This window comes from Mustela nigripes, chromosome 11 (assembly GCF_022355385.1).
Source record: "Mustela nigripes isolate SB6536 chromosome 11, MUSNIG.SB6536, whole genome shotgun sequence".
Taxonomy (NCBI): domain Eukaryota; kingdom Metazoa; phylum Chordata; class Mammalia; order Carnivora; family Mustelidae; genus Mustela; species Mustela nigripes.
In genome coordinates, this window is record NC_081567.1 from 6,119,775 (window position 1) to 6,136,981 (window position 17,207).

At 42.6% G+C, this 17,207-nt stretch overlaps 1 protein-coding gene and 1 long non-coding RNA gene across 2 annotated transcripts in view; one reads left to right on the forward strand and one right to left on the reverse strand.

Annotated features, from left to right (window-relative positions):
* The first annotated feature begins 1,220 nt into the window (after nucleotides 1-1,220).
* ARPC1A (actin related protein 2/3 complex subunit 1A) overlaps nucleotides 1,221-17,207 on the forward strand; it is a 30,461-nt gene continuing 14,474 nt past the window's right edge. Inside the window, exons 1-3 of the mRNA XM_059414433.1 lie at nucleotides 1,221-1,351; nucleotides 6,185-6,277; nucleotides 11,273-11,377. Of these exons, the coding sequence (XP_059270416.1) occupies nucleotides 6,214-6,277; nucleotides 11,273-11,377 (169 nt within the window). The 5' untranslated portion in view covers nucleotides 1,221-1,351; nucleotides 6,185-6,213. The remainder of the gene's footprint in view (nucleotides 1,352-6,184; nucleotides 6,278-11,272; nucleotides 11,378-17,207) is intronic.
* Nucleotides 12,182-14,676, reverse strand: LOC132027146 (uncharacterized). The gene is made up of 2 exons (XR_009407063.1): nucleotides 13,729-14,676; nucleotides 12,182-13,359 (listed from the first exon to the last, which is right to left on the reverse strand). It is a non-coding gene; the product is annotated as an uncharacterized LOC132027146 (long non-coding RNA).

Below are 17,207 nucleotides of genomic sequence, written 5' to 3' on the forward strand. Positions count from 1 at the left end.
CCTCCTTGTAACTCCAGTGGCTCTTATAACCAGGGCATGAGGTAATGGAAATGCTCTGGACCATGTATCAGGAGGCCAGTCCTGGCACCAACTTGTAGCAACACCTTCATCAAGGTCTATAGATCTGTGTGTTATTCTCATCTACCCTAATTATAAACTCCTTCAAAAAAGGAACTGTCTTTTGTGAAGAACTGGGATCTAAATAAAATCGTTGGTATTTTGACTCCAGATAACCAACTCTACATACTTCTGGATTAGTTCATGTAACCTGCAGACACGTGAGGAATCTCTGTTGTGCTGTCCTTCCTGAGCCAAGATACGGTCCCTGGGAGGGAGGTAATTAATTTAAAATGGTCTTTCTGCTCTCTCGATCTGTTCTCCACCTCCCTAGGTCCAAAGACTTGGTGGCCGTGGGACAAAATAAAACCAAGTTTACTTCCAGAGCATTCGTGTTCCTTGGGCAGCTGGGTTAACTAACCCTACAGAACAGAGTGTGGCTCTGAAATGAGGAATGTGACTTCACTTTTGTGATCATCACCTCCTGAGCAAGCACTGGGGTCAAGCTTGAAAGCCACCAGAGCCACTCTGTTGGTGACCTGCAGTGGCCTCAAACGAAAGGCGTGCTGCTCCGGGATTTCTGTGGGTTCAGGGGCGCCAAGTCCAGCAGGAAGCGGGGTTCAGAAGCCTCAACTGTACAGCAAGCACTGTCTCCACGGGTCTGTGGGGCTGGGAGGGGGGGGATGAATTCCCCCAACTCCTTTGCCCTATGGCGCCATTTTGGGAGCAGGGAACAGGCGATTCCGACCGAAGAGAAGTCGAGAAGGTTCCTCGGGGAGGATCTCAGAGGCTTTCCACAGAAGGAAACTGGCTTTGAAGAGGGAAACTTCTCCCTGAAGGGAGAAAAATGTAGTCGTTCGTCGGGTCCCTGTGGCTCGAAAAGGCCTTAGTTCTAATTCGTTTCCTGACAAAAAGCACTTGTGGAAAGCGCCAAGACTCCACACCTCGGTCCGCCAGGCTGAGAAAACTTTCTGAGGAAAAGAAAAAGCCACCCACGCTGCTTCGCCACCACCTTCGAGCCGGTGTGCGACACCCCTTTGCAAGGGGGCGCTCAGAACGTCGGACCCACCCCTCACCGCACCCGTGCGGGACTCCGGCCGCGCGCCCAAGCTAAGCGCGTGCGCAGAGAGCCGCGCGGCCGCTCCGCGCAGGCGCCGTGGCCATTTCCGGGCTCTGTTAGCCGCTCCCTCTGGGCCTCGGTCCTCCGCCCGCGCCCGCCGGAGCCTGTTCGCGTCGACTGACCAGAGTCCGCGAATTCTCCGCTCCGAGCAGGTCCGCACTGCCCCGATCCCAGGTAAGGGACAGCAGGGCGAGCTCCTGGCCCTGTCGGCCGCCACTGGCCCGGCCTCGCAGCGGAGTTGAACCCGCGGGGGCGGTGAGGCGGGGGCTTAGGCCGCTGGGCTCAGGGGCGGGCCGGGTCTCCTGGCCCGGCCTCCGGTGGGGGCGGGGGATCCCCATTCTCCGTGGGGCCAGCTGAGCCCCTGGGGTTCCCACACACACAGATCGCTTCTCTCCAGATTTTCCAGCTCCGAGCCTGCTTCGGTGCCAGAATTAGCGGCTCCTTCACCTGCGCTTCTTAGCCCTCTTTGCTGCTCTATGATGGGCGTTTATCACAATCTGTAAAATTGTAGTAAATGAGATGACCTTCCCCCTCGTCGAGCGTCGCGACGAATGTTCCTTTCTTTAGCATGTAGAGTAGGAACTGCGCGGTGGGCGACCCTGGACGGTCCCGGTCCTGTCTAGGGGAGCCCTCAGTCTTTGAGCTCTTGCTGGGAGCGGGGGCTGGGGCGCGCTCCTGAATTCGAAAGACCCTCCCCAGAGTTCTTTAAGCTTCCTCCGCTCGAGTGCCGCCTTCTCTTAAGTCAGTATCGCACAAACCCGCCCCTGCTCGCTCCGTGGGGCCTTTTATGTACCCCCTTTCACGTTCCAGCCCCTCCAGTAGGACAGCCCCGATTCCAGTCCCGGCACCACCACTTCTTTGGGAATATTGCTTCTTTGAGTCCCTGTTTCCTAGTCTGCAGTAGGAAGATTCTTAGGGCTTTTTTTTTTTTTTTTTTTTTTTAAATCAAGTGAGCTTATTTGCATTAATTGCCTAGAATAGTACCTGGCCCAGAGTAGGTGCTTAATAAATACTAACTATTCCTACTGTTCTGAGGATTCTCTGCATATGTATCTTCTCTTCCTTTCCTAACCTCCCCCCCACCCCACCTCCGCCCAGACAGGAGGACCAGGAAAGTGTCAGATGTATTTATGTGTCTGGCCCTACCCCTTGTACTTAACTACACTGCTGGGAACATGGTAGACACTTAATAAATTGTAGCTTAGAATCTTTGATTAGAAAGCCATCTGTTCTCATACGGCAGCTTTGGAACTTGAAGGAAATGTTAACCTACTTTTATCTACTTCAACTCATTGGCTGAATTACTGAAGTTAAACTAGTTCAGCTCTTTCCGTTTTTAAATCAATTTTTTAAAAGATTTTATTTATTTAATAGAGAGAGATCACAGGTAGGCAGAGAGAGAGAGGGGGAAGCAAGCTCCCTGCTGAACAGAGAGCCCGATGTGGGCCTCAATCCCAGGACTCTGGGATCATGACCTGAGCCACCCAGGCGCCCCTAAATCAATTTTATCTCACCTTTTGGTTTCAGGTAGGTCCTGGGTTTTTCAGGTATCTAAGGAAAAAGGAGAGGGTATCGGTCTGGAGGGTGTTTTTACCCTGTTAGGGAGTGGGTGTAACTGGCTGCTTCCTACCATAGGATTCGGAAACCTTCCAAGGTTAATGCATCTACTTATCACAGTTAAAGGAGGGGATTATCTTGGAAAAATAAAGCACTTGCTTGGAAGAAGAGTGCTGTATTTTGATCTAGTTAACTAATCCTGTGCTGAAACAAATTCTGCGTAAAGAAGTTTAAAGTGATCTGCCAGTGAGGCTGGTGCCTGGCATCGAAACCTTGTCTCAGAATGCTGTGGAGGGTGTGGTGACCTTGTTGGAGTACCTGGGATTGCTGGGTTGGGTAATGAGAGCAATTAGAAACTGGATGAATCACAGTGTTGGAAACTGATCCTAAACAAGGAACTTAAATCTTCACTGTATAAATACTTTCAGGCTTCAGGGCCAAGAATTCAAAATGTATGCATACATTTCCAGGTTCAGAAAATAATAACCAGTGTGTACTTCTAGAGTTGGGTTTAAAAGCCTTGGGTCAAAGGACGAAAGGGAACTAACTCAGCATCACTTCTGAGCTACGCTTTGTACTACACATTTTCACGTGTTATCTCATTTAATCCTCATACCTACAGCCTTGGGATGTCAGTGACATGTCCACTTTGCATATTTTTTTAAAAAATTAGATTCAGAGATGTTGAGTGACCTGCGCTGGGTTTCATAGCCAGTGTGTGATCAATCCAAGATTCAAACTCAGTTCCCCTTAGCTCCAGAGTCCATGGCAACCAAACATCAGAATGACTGTACTCAAAGTGATAGATCAAAAAAGGAGTTGGGTTGTACGGCGAGTGCCTGGAATCATACTATAAATCATTGTAAGTCGTTTTTTCTCTCAGTGCTCTACAGTAAGACCTTAACAATAGAAGCTGGTCAAATTTCATGTCACTGCCTTTATTGTCCCTTTCTCTCTTACCTGCTCTCATTAAGACAGAAGTTTTCAGGTGTCACTTAAATATTAGAGTTTGGAATTAGAATTATCATGCTATAACAGAAAGCATCTTTTTCTTGGGACAGAATTCATGCTATTACTCTCCTGCACTCACTGAGTTTGAGGAATACAGACTCTGTTTACTGGGTGCCTTATTAATTTGACAAACGAGCATTGTCGTACTCTACAGACTTTAAATATCTACATGATTATAAATGAAGTACAGGTCTGAGTGTGTCTGCACATATGGAACTTGAATGATAGAATAAACTTAGAAATGCAATTTTAGAAAGTAATTATGCCATTATGAAAATGTTTATCTCTTTTGAAAGCTTTGCTACTTTGCTTAAACTGAGTTGAGGGATGCTTGGCCGGCTCAGCCAGTGGAGCATGCAATTCTTGATCTCAAGATTGTAAATTCAAGCTTCACTATGGGTGGAGAGATTACTTAAAAATAAGTCTTTAAAGAAAAGCTGGTTAAAGAATGAGAACGTCTTTGCAACTGTTCCTTTTTTAACTATACATGAAATAACGTGCTTTTATTGCGTGTAGTCGCATTGAATTATTTGTAGGTCAGTTTTGTTTTAATTAACAAATGGGCCTTTAAAATACAGCTTTTGAACTAAATTGCTTTTAATTAAGAAGATATTTGTGACATGGTACGTTATTTTGAGTAACTGTGAGTAAAACCTGTTGTGAAGGGTGAGTATCTGATATCAGCTGTAAAGAGAGAATCATGCAGTGAGCATCTGGAAGTTTGTTTTTAAGTAAAAACACGTTAAGCAGCCTCGTTTGAATTTGTTTAAAACTTTTTTTTTTTTTTTTTTTTTTTAATTTCCAGTTAGAGGCTGGTTTTCTTTACTTGTGGGTTGCAGTTTGCTTTCTAGAACATGTAAGAGTAAAAAACCAGTGACCTAAATATCTTCACTTTAGAGTAGACTATGAAACACTGACATTTCTCTGCTAGTTCAAGATATCATATGTTTTATTTAAGGGTGCACTTTATTTCTTTTTGACCTTTGGATTCCTTTACAACAATTAACAGAGACATTTCTTCTGTCTTCCACTAAGATTGATTTCTGTTTTGTCTGCTGAACTTTGTTCACTTCATAACCTTCTGCTGTCCTTTCCATTCATTTCCTATTTACATCCAAATTCCTGTCTTACATTTCACTATCCACTCTAGGTTAAAGACTTATACTGAAATGTATTGAAACTTCAGAGTGTTGTGTATTTAAAGTTGTATTTAAAATATTGTATTTAAAGTATTCTTTTTTTTTTAATATTTTATTTATTTATCAGAAAGAAAGAGAGAAAGCATGCAAGCAGGCAGAGACGGAGAGAGAGGCAGGCTCCCTGCTGAGCAAGGAGCCGGATGTGGGACTCGATCCCAGGACTCTGGGATCATGACCTGAGCTGAAGGCTGCAGCTTCACCCACTGAGCCACCCAGGCGTCCCTGTATTTAAAGTATTCTAAGAGGGGCGCGTGGTTGGCTCAGTAGGTTAAAGCCTCTGCCTTCGGCTCAGGTCATGATCCCAGGGTCCTGGGATCGAGTTAAGACATTGGAAATAACTCCATATTGTTATGTAATATGTAGTACAAATTCATATTTTCCTTATTGTACCAAATATGTCTTCTATGGCTGTTGTTAAAATAGATTACAATCAAGTATCATTTTTCGAATTTGATTTTCATAGCTCTTTTAATCTAGAACAGTCTGTTTCACACCCATTGCCTTTTATGAATAATAGTTCAGGCCAGTTGTTTTCTAGGATAGCATATATATATTCTGGTTTGAACTTTTTACTCCCCCATTGTGTTATTTGACTTGTTCCACTCCCCTTTATTTCCTCAAAACTGGGAAGTAGGTCTGGTCTTGATTGGATTTAAATCAAATATGTGTGGCAGAAATACTTGGTAGGTAGGTTGGCGGTATTACCAGGTTTCTCCAGGATAGTCCTGTGATCTCTTGTCACAACATAATAATGCCCCTTTCTGCTTTCTTAAACATTTTCTGGTCTGGATGATAAATTAAGTAGTCACTCTTTTTAAGTGATGATGTGTGTACTTCGTGTTTCCTCCCATCGGGAAGCCCATCAGATTAGATTGTTCCGTTGGTAAGATGGTGACTGCCAGATTTTTTTGTTGTTGTTGTTAAGGCTCATTTTTCTCTCTTGGAAATTAGTAAATAATCTGTGGGGTGATAATTTGAGACTGTGTGACTTTCCTGTACCCCAGTAGACTTTAACTCATGGTTTTAGAGTCCCTTGATGACCCTTGACAGAATAAACTATATATTGGTACATTGGTGGTTACAGTGCTTGTTGTATTTAAATGATTTAGTATTGACATTGAGGTTGATATTTTTAATGGGACAGTAATGTTTTATTCATCCCCAAACATTGTGGGATCCCCAGATAACTTAAATATGTGTTGCCTGCCTTTTAAATGCTTTTTTCTGTTGCTTATTACAGCTTTCTATCCTTTGAAAACACTAAGAATAATGTCCCTACATCAGTTTTTACTAGAGCCAATCACCTGTCATGCCTGGAACAGGGATCGTACTCGTAAGTATGCTATTACTTTTACTCCTTTATTTTGGTGCCTTTGATATCTTTATGTGTGAGCACTTTTTTAGGGACCACATATTTGTGTCACATGTGAAAAGGGCATGGCCATAGATTCGGTAGGGAACTAGGTTCAGTTGTTTGGTTTATAGATAAGAGAAACCAAGGCCTAGAGTTTCCAGTGGAAAGACTTTCTAATGGTTAATGTCAGAGCCATTGCTAGCATCTAAGCCTTCTGGCTCCGTGTCCATATCTTTGTCTACAGCACAGGTTTATATCAGAGGCATCTTTCATTGGCATAAGAGCCCAGGGTCTGGGGCACCTGGGTGGCTCAGTAGGTTAAGCCTCTGCCTTTGGCTCAGATCATGATCTCAGGGTCCTTGGATTGAGCCCCGCATCGGGCTCTCTGGTCAGCAGGGAGCCTGCTTCCCCCCTTTCTCTCTGACTGCCTCTCTGCCTACTTGTGATCTCTGTCTATCAAATAAGTAAATAAAATCTTTGAAAAAAAGAAGAAAAAAAAAAAAAGAGCCCAGAGTCTGGAATGGTTGTGTAGTAATGTGACAGTCTTCCAGTATTTAGTCAGAATACTAAGACCTAGAACTAAGCCATTACAGAGATGTATAGTTTACCTCTGATGTGTTAAGAGCAGTATTAGCTAATATTTACTGTATTATTTGTAATAAGCTTGAGTTTCTAGTTTTCTAGATCCAACCAACTAGAAAAGAATGGAAAAGACTCTTAAAAGTAGACACAGGAGGTGCCTGGTTGGCTCAGTCATTAAGCAGCTGCCTTCGGCTCAGATCATGATCCCAGGGTCCTGGGATTGATCCCCTCATTGGGCTCCCTGCTCAGTGGGGTGCCTGCTTCTCTCTCTCCCTCTGCCTGCTGCTTCCCCTACTTGTGTGTGTGCACCCGCATGCTCTTTCTCTCGCTCTCTGTGTCAAATAAATGAAATCTTATAAAAAAGAAGTGAGCATAGTACAACAAGCAAAATTGCAGAATATGGAAGAAGGAGGCCAAAAGAAAACCCTTAAAACAGATGCAGAAGCATAGTAGCGTGCCCATGAGGTACTTTGAAAATTAAATTATAGGGGCGCCTGGGTGGCTCAGTGGGTTAAAGCCTCTGCCTTCAGCTCGGGTCATGATCCCAGGGTCCTGGGATCGAGCCCCATATCGGGCTCTCTGCTCAGCGGGGAGCCTGCTTCCTCCTCTCTCTGCCTGCCTCTCTGCCTGCTTGTGATCTCTGTCTGTCAAATAAGTAAATAAAATCTTTAAAAAAAATTTTTTTTAAATTATATTCTCTGTCTTCTTTAAAATAAAGCTTTATCAGGGTACCTGGGTGGCTCAGTCGGTTAAGCATCTACCTTTGGCTCCAGTTATGATCTCAGGGTCCTAGGGATGGAGCCCGGAATCGGTCTTCTAACTCAGCAGAGAGTCTGCTAATCCTTCTTCCTTTGCCACTCTCCCTCCACTTATGCTCTGTCCCTCACTTTTTCTCTCTCAAATAAATAAACTATTCTTGGAAAAAGAAAAATAAACTTTACTGAGATAAAATTCACATAAAATTCACCCTTTTAAAAGATATGTCAGCAGTTTTTAGTAGTATATTCACAGTTATGTAATAATACCACCATCTAGTTTCAGAATATTTTCTGTCACTCCAAAAAGAAACTCTGCACCCATTAGCAGTTATTCCCAGTTTTGCTCAAAACTTCCAGCCTTAAGCAGCTACTCATCCATTCTCTCTGCATTGATTTGCATATTCTGGACATTCTGTGCAGGTGGTGTCATATGATATGTGGCTTTTTGCATCTAACTTCTCTCACTGACCGTTCTGTTTTCAAGGTTTATCCATATTGTACAATGTGTACATTACCTTTTAGGGCTGAATAATACTCTATAGACATATCATATTTTCTTTTCTTTTCTTTTTTTAGATTTGTCTATTCTGGGGGTCCCTGGGTGACTTAGTGGATTAAAACCTTTGCCTTCGACTCAGGTCATGACCCCAGGGTCCTGGGATCGAACCCCATATCGGGCTCATTGCTCAGCAGGGAGTCTGCTTCCTCCTCTCTCTCTCTGCCTGCCTCTCTACCTACTTGTGATCTCTGTCTGTCAAATAAATAAATAAAATATTTTAAAAAATTGTCTATTCTGGAGAGAGCGCATGCACATATGCAAGTTGGGGGAAGCGCAGAGGGAGAGAATCTTCAACCCGACACCCTGCTGAGTTTGGAGCTCGATGCAGGGCTCGATCTCACAACCCCCGAGATCATGACCTGAGCTGAAATCAGGAGCTGGATGTTCAGTGTACTGAGCCACCCAGGCAGCCCCTAGATATACCGTAAGTTTATTCATCAGTTGGTGGATATTTGGGTTGTTACCACTTTTTGGCTATTATGAAGAATGCTGCTGTGAACATTCCATGTACCAGTTGGGTTTTTTGTTTTTTGTTTTAAGATTTTATTTATTCATTTGACAGAGAGATCACAAGTAGGCAGAGAAGCAGGCAGAGAGAGAAGATGAAGCAGGCTTCCCGCTGAGCAGAGAACCTGATGGGGGGCTTGATCCCAGGACCCTGAGATCACGACCAGAGCCGAAGGCAGAGGCTTTAACCCACTGAGCCACCCAGGCGCCCCTGTGTACCAGTTTTTATGTGAACTTATGTTTTCAATTTCCTGAGTTTATACCTAGGAGTTGAATTCCTTGGTCATATAGTAACTCTGGATCATTTTAGGGAGCTGCCAGTCTGCTTTCCCAAAATGGCTGTGCCATTTTACGTTATCAATAGTAGTATATGAAGGTTCCCATTTGTCTGTGTCCTTGTCAATACTTGTTATTGTTGGCCTTTTGTATTACAGCTATGTACCCACTATATTCTAGTGGATATAAAGTAGTATCTCAATGCAGTTTTGATTTGCATTTCCCTGTTGATGACTAATGATGTTGAGCATCTTTTCACATGTTTATTGGCTGTATATCTTCTTTGGAAAAATGTCTGTTTAGATCCTTTGCCTTTTTTAAAAATTGGGTTGTCTGTTCATTGTTGAGTGGTAAGAGTTCTTTTGTATACTTGATACAAGTCCCTTACACAATATATAATTTACAAATTTCCCATTCTGTGGGTTGTCTTTTCACCTTTTTGGGCGGGGGGGGGGGTGTGTTTTCACTTTCTTGATCATGTCCTGTGAAGCAGAAAAGTTTTTAGTTTTGAAAAAGCCCAGTTTATTTTTTCTTTTGTTGCTGTGCATTTGCTGTTGTATCTAAGAAACCATTTAATTCAAGGTCACAAAGATGTATACCTATGTTTTCTTTTAAGAGACTTACAGTTTTAGCCTTGTATATACATTTTGTATCCATTTTGAATTAATTTTTGTCTAAGGTGTGAGATAGGGGACCCAGCTTCATTCTTTTGCATGTGGCTCTCCAGTTGTTCTGACAGCGTTTGTTGAAGACTATTCTCTCCTTAGCGAACTGTCCTGGTACTCTTGTCAGTAATCAGTTGACTATAAATGTGAAGGCTTATTGGACTCTCAGCTCTGTTTCATTGATCTTTATGTCTGTCCTAATGTCAGGACCACACTGTCTTGGTTACTGTAGCTTTATGTAGTAAGTTTTGAAATTGAAAAGTGTGAGTTCCAACTTTGCACTTCTTTCCCAAGATTCTTCCGGCTCTTCTAGGTCCCTTCCATTTCTGTATGAATTTAAGGGTCATTTTACTAATTTCTGCAAGGGAGCCAGCTGAAATTTTGATAGAGATTGCTTTCAATCTAATCTGTAATGTGACAGGATGGTGACTCTAGAGCTTCTATATTGTGATCATCTCAGTTTCATAGCCGAGTTTCATGTGTCCTCTGTCTCTACTTTCCCATGTAAAAATGGGTTTTTGGAGTATTTCCAGTTTTTTTTTTTTTTAAGATTTTATTTATTTATTTGACAGACAGAGATCACAATTAGGCAGAGAGGCAGGCAGAGAGGAGGAAGCAGGCCCCCCGCAGAGCAGAGAGCCCGATGTGGGGCTCAATCCCAGGACCTGAGATCATGCCCTGAGCCGAAGGCAGCGGCTTAACCCACTGAGCCACCCAGGCGCCCCTATTTCCAGTTATTTTTAATAGAAAGTTATCATTGTTTTCATTTAGGCTACTTGATAAACTTAATATATTAAGGCCTATTTTTATTATTATAATTTGAAATTTATAGCATTTTTCAACTTTAGATTTGGATTTGGCTTTTGAAGCATCTTAGAATTTTAGAGAAATATATGTAACTGGTTTTGAGAAAGTACTTAAAGTCTTAGGATTTTAGAGCTCGATATTTATCTGGTTCCACAGTTTCATCGGTAAAACAGATGTAACTTTCCTAAGGGCGGAAAGGGAAAGTAAGATAATAGAAGGGGGAAACTAGTAAATGATCTAAAGTCTGAATCATAGATCCTAATTTTAATTTTAAGAAATCAGTATTTTGGGTGCCTGAGTGCTGAGATGGTTAAGCCTCTGCCTTCAGCTCAGGTCATGATCCCAGGGTCCTGGGATCGGGTCTAGCACAGGGCTCCTTTTTCAGCAGGGAGCCTGCTTCTCCCTCTGTCTGCCATTCCCCCTGCTTGTGTGCATGCTTGCTGGCTCGCTCTTTCTCTGACAAATAAATAAACTCCTTGGGCGCCTGGGTGGCTCAGTGGGGTAAGCCGCTGCCTTCAGCTCAGGTCATGATCTCAGGGTCCTGGGATCGAGTCCCGCATCGGGCTCTCTGCTCAGCAGGGAGCCTGCTTCCTCCTCTCTCTCTCTGCCTGCCTCTCTGCCTACTTGTGATCTCTCTCTGTCAAATAAATAAATAAAATCTTAAAAAAAAAAAAAAAAGAAATGCCTTTAAAAAAAAATAAATAAATAAATAAAAATAAATAAACTCCTTTAAAAAAAAAAAAAAAAGCCAACTGTAACATCTCTCTTTTTTGGTGACAATTTCAAGTTCACGTGATAACTGTTGACTTTTTTCCTCCAGAGATTGCTCTTAGCCCCAACAATCACGAAGTCCACATCTATAAGAAGAATGGGAGCCAGTGGGTGAAAGCTCATGAACTCAAGGAGCACAACGGACACATTACAGGTAAAGTAAGACCCCCGTGAGCTTAGCGTGATCCTGGCAGCTTGAACAGCCGTCCATTAAATAAAGAGCCTGACAAAGTAGGTCTGCCTTAATATTTAAAGTTGTGCATCATTTACTGAGTTTTCTTTGGAAAACTTGAGAAAATAAGCATCATAGTGATCTCAACTTTTAAGTGCTCTTTTCAGCCCCGCTGATCCACAGCACCCCACTAGTGTAGGGAAAACACAGATCCTGCTCTGAGGGGTGAAGAGCTTAGATGAGGTGACGAGATGAGAAAGTGAAAACTAGATATCTAGCGTGTCAGCTGTGGGGAAACATAACGCCAGATTGTGTTCCCAAGTGCTGAGGGGACACGGTGTCTTCCAAAAGCTTCCTGTATGTTGTTGGCGGGACGAGGAAGGCATTGCAAACTATCAAAAAGGACAAAGAGTATCGTAGCAAACACCCACATTGCCACCACCTGGAAGTAACAACTCTGTCAGAATACTGAGGAAACAGAGCTTTGATACATAAGGAGGAATATTCGAGATAACAGTACAGTCCCCTCCCGCCACCAGTCCTGTTCCCATTTCCCAGAAGCAGTCTGCAATTTGGTATGACATTGTCCCAGTTCGTTTTTATTATTTATTTATTTATTTATTTATTTTTAAAAGATTTTATTTATTCATTTGACAGAGAGATCACAAGTAGGCAAAGAGAAGGTGGGGGTGGAAGTAGGCTCCCTGCTGAGCAGAGAGCCTGATGCGGGGCTCGATCCCAGGACCCTGAGATCATGACCTGAGCTGAAGGCAGAGGCTTTAACCCACTGAGCCACCCAGGCGCCCCCAGTTCATTTTTAATACTTGTCCACACACACAGACAGATTCGTCAGCAGTCGTTAGTATTTGGGGCTGGTGTGTGGAAGTGCTACGGAAGTGGCATCGTCGTATGCAGCTCCAACTTGCTTTTACATTTCACATTGTTCCTGAGCCCTGTGTTGATCAAGTTCATTCCTTTTCACCCCTGTTTAACAATTCATACCACCTTTATTTACTCTTCTCTACTGTGGAGGATATTTAGGTCATTTGCAGTTTTTCCTGATAGTGAAGTGCTAAATTGAGCCCCTGTGCACGTCTCTCCTTATGTCCGTGACTTGTTGACGTCAGACTTGTTGTACCTCCGTGATGTGCGCATGTTCATTGCCAGACGTGGTCACACTGCCCTCATGCCGGCTCCCCAGGACAGGAGTGCTCATCCTCCCCCCCTCCCACACCTACTTGATAGATCAGAGGGTCAGGTGACTGAGGGGTTGTGTCTCCAGAAATTGCATTTTCCTGATTAATAAAAAGGTTGAGCATATCTTCTGATGTTTATTAGCCATTCTGGGTTTCTTTCTTGGATTTTTCTGTTCATTACCCCTGACCATTTTTCCATTGAGTTTTTATACTTCTCCTGTTGATTTATAGAAGACAGGATCTTAAAGCATTGACTCTGAAGCACTTTCCTGAGTGTACCTTAGCTTTCATCTTTGGCAGGAACTGTCAATGTATAGTTGGGTAAAGGTGGCGAGCAGACCAAGGCTGAGTTTCATTAAGCCGGTGTCAAATAAGGGAGGAGGAGTAAGATAAAAATGGAGGGGGCACCTGGGTGGCTCAGTGGGTTGAGGCCTCTGCCTTCAGCTCAGGTCATGGTCCCAGGGTCCTGGGATCGAGTCCTCCATCAGGCTCTGCTCAGTGGAGAGCCCGCTTTCCCCTCTCTCTCTCTGCCTGCCTCTGCCTACTTGTGATCTGTCAAATAAATAAATAAAATCTTAAAAACAAAAAGTTAAAAATGGAGAATTTTCCTAATGGTTTTCAGAATTCAGTGAACCAAACCCTGGTACCAAATTTTAACAGGAATGAATTGCTTTTTTGTGAAGTGATAATCTGGCTCTTTTTAAAACAACATACTCACTTACTGCTGTATTCAGGAAGAATTCTCTTTTTTTCTTAAGATTTTATTTACTGGGGCGCCTGGGTGGCTCAGTGGGTGAAGCCTCTGCCTTCGGCTCAGGTCACGATCTCAGGGCCCTGGGATTGAGTCCCGCATCGGGCTCTCTGCTCGGCAGGGAGCATGCTTCCTCCTCTCTCTCTCTGCCTGCCTCTCTGCCTACTTGTGATCTCTGTTGTCAAATAAATAAATAAAATCCTAAAAAAAAAAAAAAGAAAAGAAAAGATTTTATTTATTTATTTGACAGACAGAGATCACAAGTAGGCAGAGTGAAGAAGGGAAGCAGGTTCCCTGCCGAGCAGAGAGCCCGGTGCGGGGCTTGATCCCAGGATCCCGGGATCGTGACCTGAACCGAAGGCAGAGTCTTTAACCCACTGAGCCACCCAGGTGCCCCCAGAAAGAATTCTTGTTTCTTGATTATTACCACTATAATTTTTTCTTTACCCATTTTCTGGCAGAGTTGATTCAACCTCTTGCTTTGAATAGTTTGGTCAAGCGTGTCCGAACTTATTCTCCATCACTTTTCGATTACAAATTTCTCACTGCAGTCTTGCATTTGCCCTCTCTTCACGGTGACATTTGCTTATAAGTGGGCAGCAAAGTGACTGATAACGAATTTTTTTTTAAGATATTATTTATTTATTTGACAGAGATCACAAGTAGGCAGAGAGTCAGGCGGAGAGAGAGAGTCGAGGAAGCAGGCTCCCTGCTGAGCAGAGAGCGTGATGCAGGGCTTGATTCCAGGACCCTGGCATCATGACCCGAGCCGAAGGCAGAGGCTTTAACCCACTGAGCCACCCAGGTGCCCCACAAATTTTTTTTTTTTTAATGGTGACCCTGGAATTCTGCCTCTAGTCCTCCAATGTCCTGATTAGCTTAAAGTTATCCGTCCCCCCAGCCAGAGAAAAACAGCATGTTTTGACCTTCTGCACGCTTTCCATTGTATTCCCCAGCAAAAACTTTGAGCACGCCTTCTTGTTTGGGCCAGTGACTTGTATGTGATTCTCTTGAACACTGGGAGCCAACTGACTCTATTACTGAGCTAGCACGAAGGACAGAATTTATAATTTCTATTTTTGTTGCTATTGCTTTCCCTTAACCTTATTTCTATTAGGTTTGGCCTATTTTCTTTACATTCCTTTGCCAGTGGCCTTGTGTCCTAAAAATAAGAACATTCATACTTTAATTTGGCATTTTAGCATTAGGAAATACTTCTAAGTGAGAAAGGGCTAAGGTGAAAGAGCAAAGACAGCCAGAAAAGTGAAATACTTAGTTATGTTCTTTTTCTCTTCTGCTTCCCTTTTGGAATCCTTTGAACTTGGGCCTGTTTTCATCCAAATGTTCAAGTGACATTTTTTTTTTAGATCTGAAAAACTGTTGTTGGAAAAATCTAAATATAACTCTCTGGCAAGAGACCAAGGATCAAACATATTTCTCAGAAAGATAGTAACTACAGAAAAAAAAGAACCTTCTGAAGTTTTCTAGAAGAAAAGACCAGTCAGTATGACAGAGAAAAAGAGTATGGTTAACATCAAAGAGATATCAGAGTCCTGGTGATTGTTTCTTTGAGTTTCTGCTTTTGTGCTTAAAAGTGATCACTCTTTAAAAAACATTTTACTATGGCCAGTTTTAAACAGAAAACATTAAAAAGGCAGAATAATGTATTGAGCCCCCATATACCCATCATCACCCAGATGCAGCATTTCCCACCTCAAAGACAACCTTGTTCTCAACTCACTCTCCTCCTCCTCGTACAGTTTGGAAGTACATCCTGTGCACTGTATGATTTTGTATTTCATTTTGTATTTCAATTTGTGAAGAGAAGGATTCTTCAATAATAATTGATATGATAGTTTTAATGGGGACCTTATTTTTTTTTTAAGATTTTATTTATTTATTTGACAGGGAACACATGCCGGGGGGAATGAGAGAGGGAGAAGCAGGCCTCTCACAGAGCAGGGAACCCAACGCAGGGCTCGATCCCAGGACCTTGGGATCATGACCCGAGCTAAAAGAAGACATTAAACAACTGGGCCACCCAGGCGCCCCTAATTGGGACCTTAATAAGGCGCACACATGGTTGTGATGAGTTGATACATCTCTTAAGCCTTTTGTCTATAGGTCCCCTTTCTTCTCTTTAACCTTATAATTTATTTGTAAAGAATACTGAGAAATCAGGTTGTTTGTCCTGTAGTCTTTTCTAGAACTTGGATTTTACTGATTGCAAGCCCATGATGTTTTACATATTTTTCTGTCCTCCTATTTCCTGTAAATTGCTAGTTGAAGTTAGGGAGTTAGGAAGTTCTTTTGTCAAGGAGGCGCATGATGTCTGATCACTGTTCAATGAGGTTAGCAACTGTCAAAGATCGGTGACCATATGTATTCATTTAGTAGTGGCCACAGTGTGGTGGTATTCTAAATATGTGATTTCCTCTCTCTTAGCTGGTTACATTTATAAGAGACACTTCCCTTCATCTACTGTTTGGCTACCTGGAGGTGTAGTTAGTATGGAAAAAAAAAACCAGAATAGATGCTTGGTTCTCTTCCTTTGCCTTTAAAGCCTTCTGATGGAATTAAAATTTTAAAACATTTTTGGGGGTGCCTGGGTGGCTCAGTGGGTTAAGCCTCTCCTCTGCTTTCAGCTTAAGTCATGATCTCAGGGTCTCAGGATCGAGTCCCGCATTGGGCTCTCTGTTCAGCAGGGAGCCTGCTTCTCCCGCTCTCTCTGCCGGCCTCTCTATCTACCTGTGATCTCTGTCTGTCAAATAAATAAATAAAATCTTTAAAAATATATATATAAAATACTTTGAAGCTGTGACTGTTTTTATAGCTTCCATGCTTAAATGAAAGATGTAGATACAGGAGTAGACTAGAATGATAAAGCAGAAGATGGTCCCTTCTGTTTTTTTAGATCTGTTGACTTTTAAAAATGCCTCATGCTTAAGCACCTCAGGATTCTTATAAAACATTATGTGTTTAATCAGAATGGTGAGCATATGGAATAAGGGGTGAAATTTTAGATTATCAAAATCATCACAAAATCACTGAACTTTCTCATTCTGAGGCAATATTCTGGGTGTTCGGGGACACGCTTGTTTTCTTTTGCTGTGTAACAAATACTGCAAACTTAGCAGCTCAACCAAAGCACATTTATTATCTCACAGTTTTTGTGGGTCAAGAGTCCAGGCATGACTTATCTAGGATCTCTGCTTAGGGTCTTGAATGTTGTAATCAAGGTGTCAGCCGGGGATGAATTCTCATCAGAGGCTTGACCAGGGAAGGATCCACTTCCAAGCTCCTTCAGGTTGTTGGAAGTAGAATTTCCCAGCAACTGCTAAGATTTATGTAATCTAATCTTGTCCACTAATCATGGACATCTAATCACTTTTCATGCATCCCACTGGTGAGAAGCAAGTTGCAGGTCTTGTCCACACCTATAGGTAGGGGACTTCCCTAGGGTTTGCCCACCACAGTAGTTTCAAAGACTTGCTTCTTATTGTCAAGAAGCTTGTAATCAAGAAAACAAGACATTCATATAAATAACAATATTTTGCATCGCACTTTGGGGAATTTATCATCGAGATCATTTTAACCAGAACAAAAAGGTATGTTCCTGATTGTTTATTCCAGTGATATCTATTTTAATAAATGATTGGAGACTGATGAAACATTCAACAGTGGGATGTTTGGGGAAATTATTATGATAAGATCAATGCTAATTTATAAAAAGGAGAAGAAAATGTTTGCCATAGTATCAGTATCATTTGGGGGGAGAAATGTGTATGGACATAAGAATGGGGGCAGGACTTTATTTACTTCCTGCATGTCCCTTTGTGGCGTTTGTTTTTTGTGGGTTTTGCTT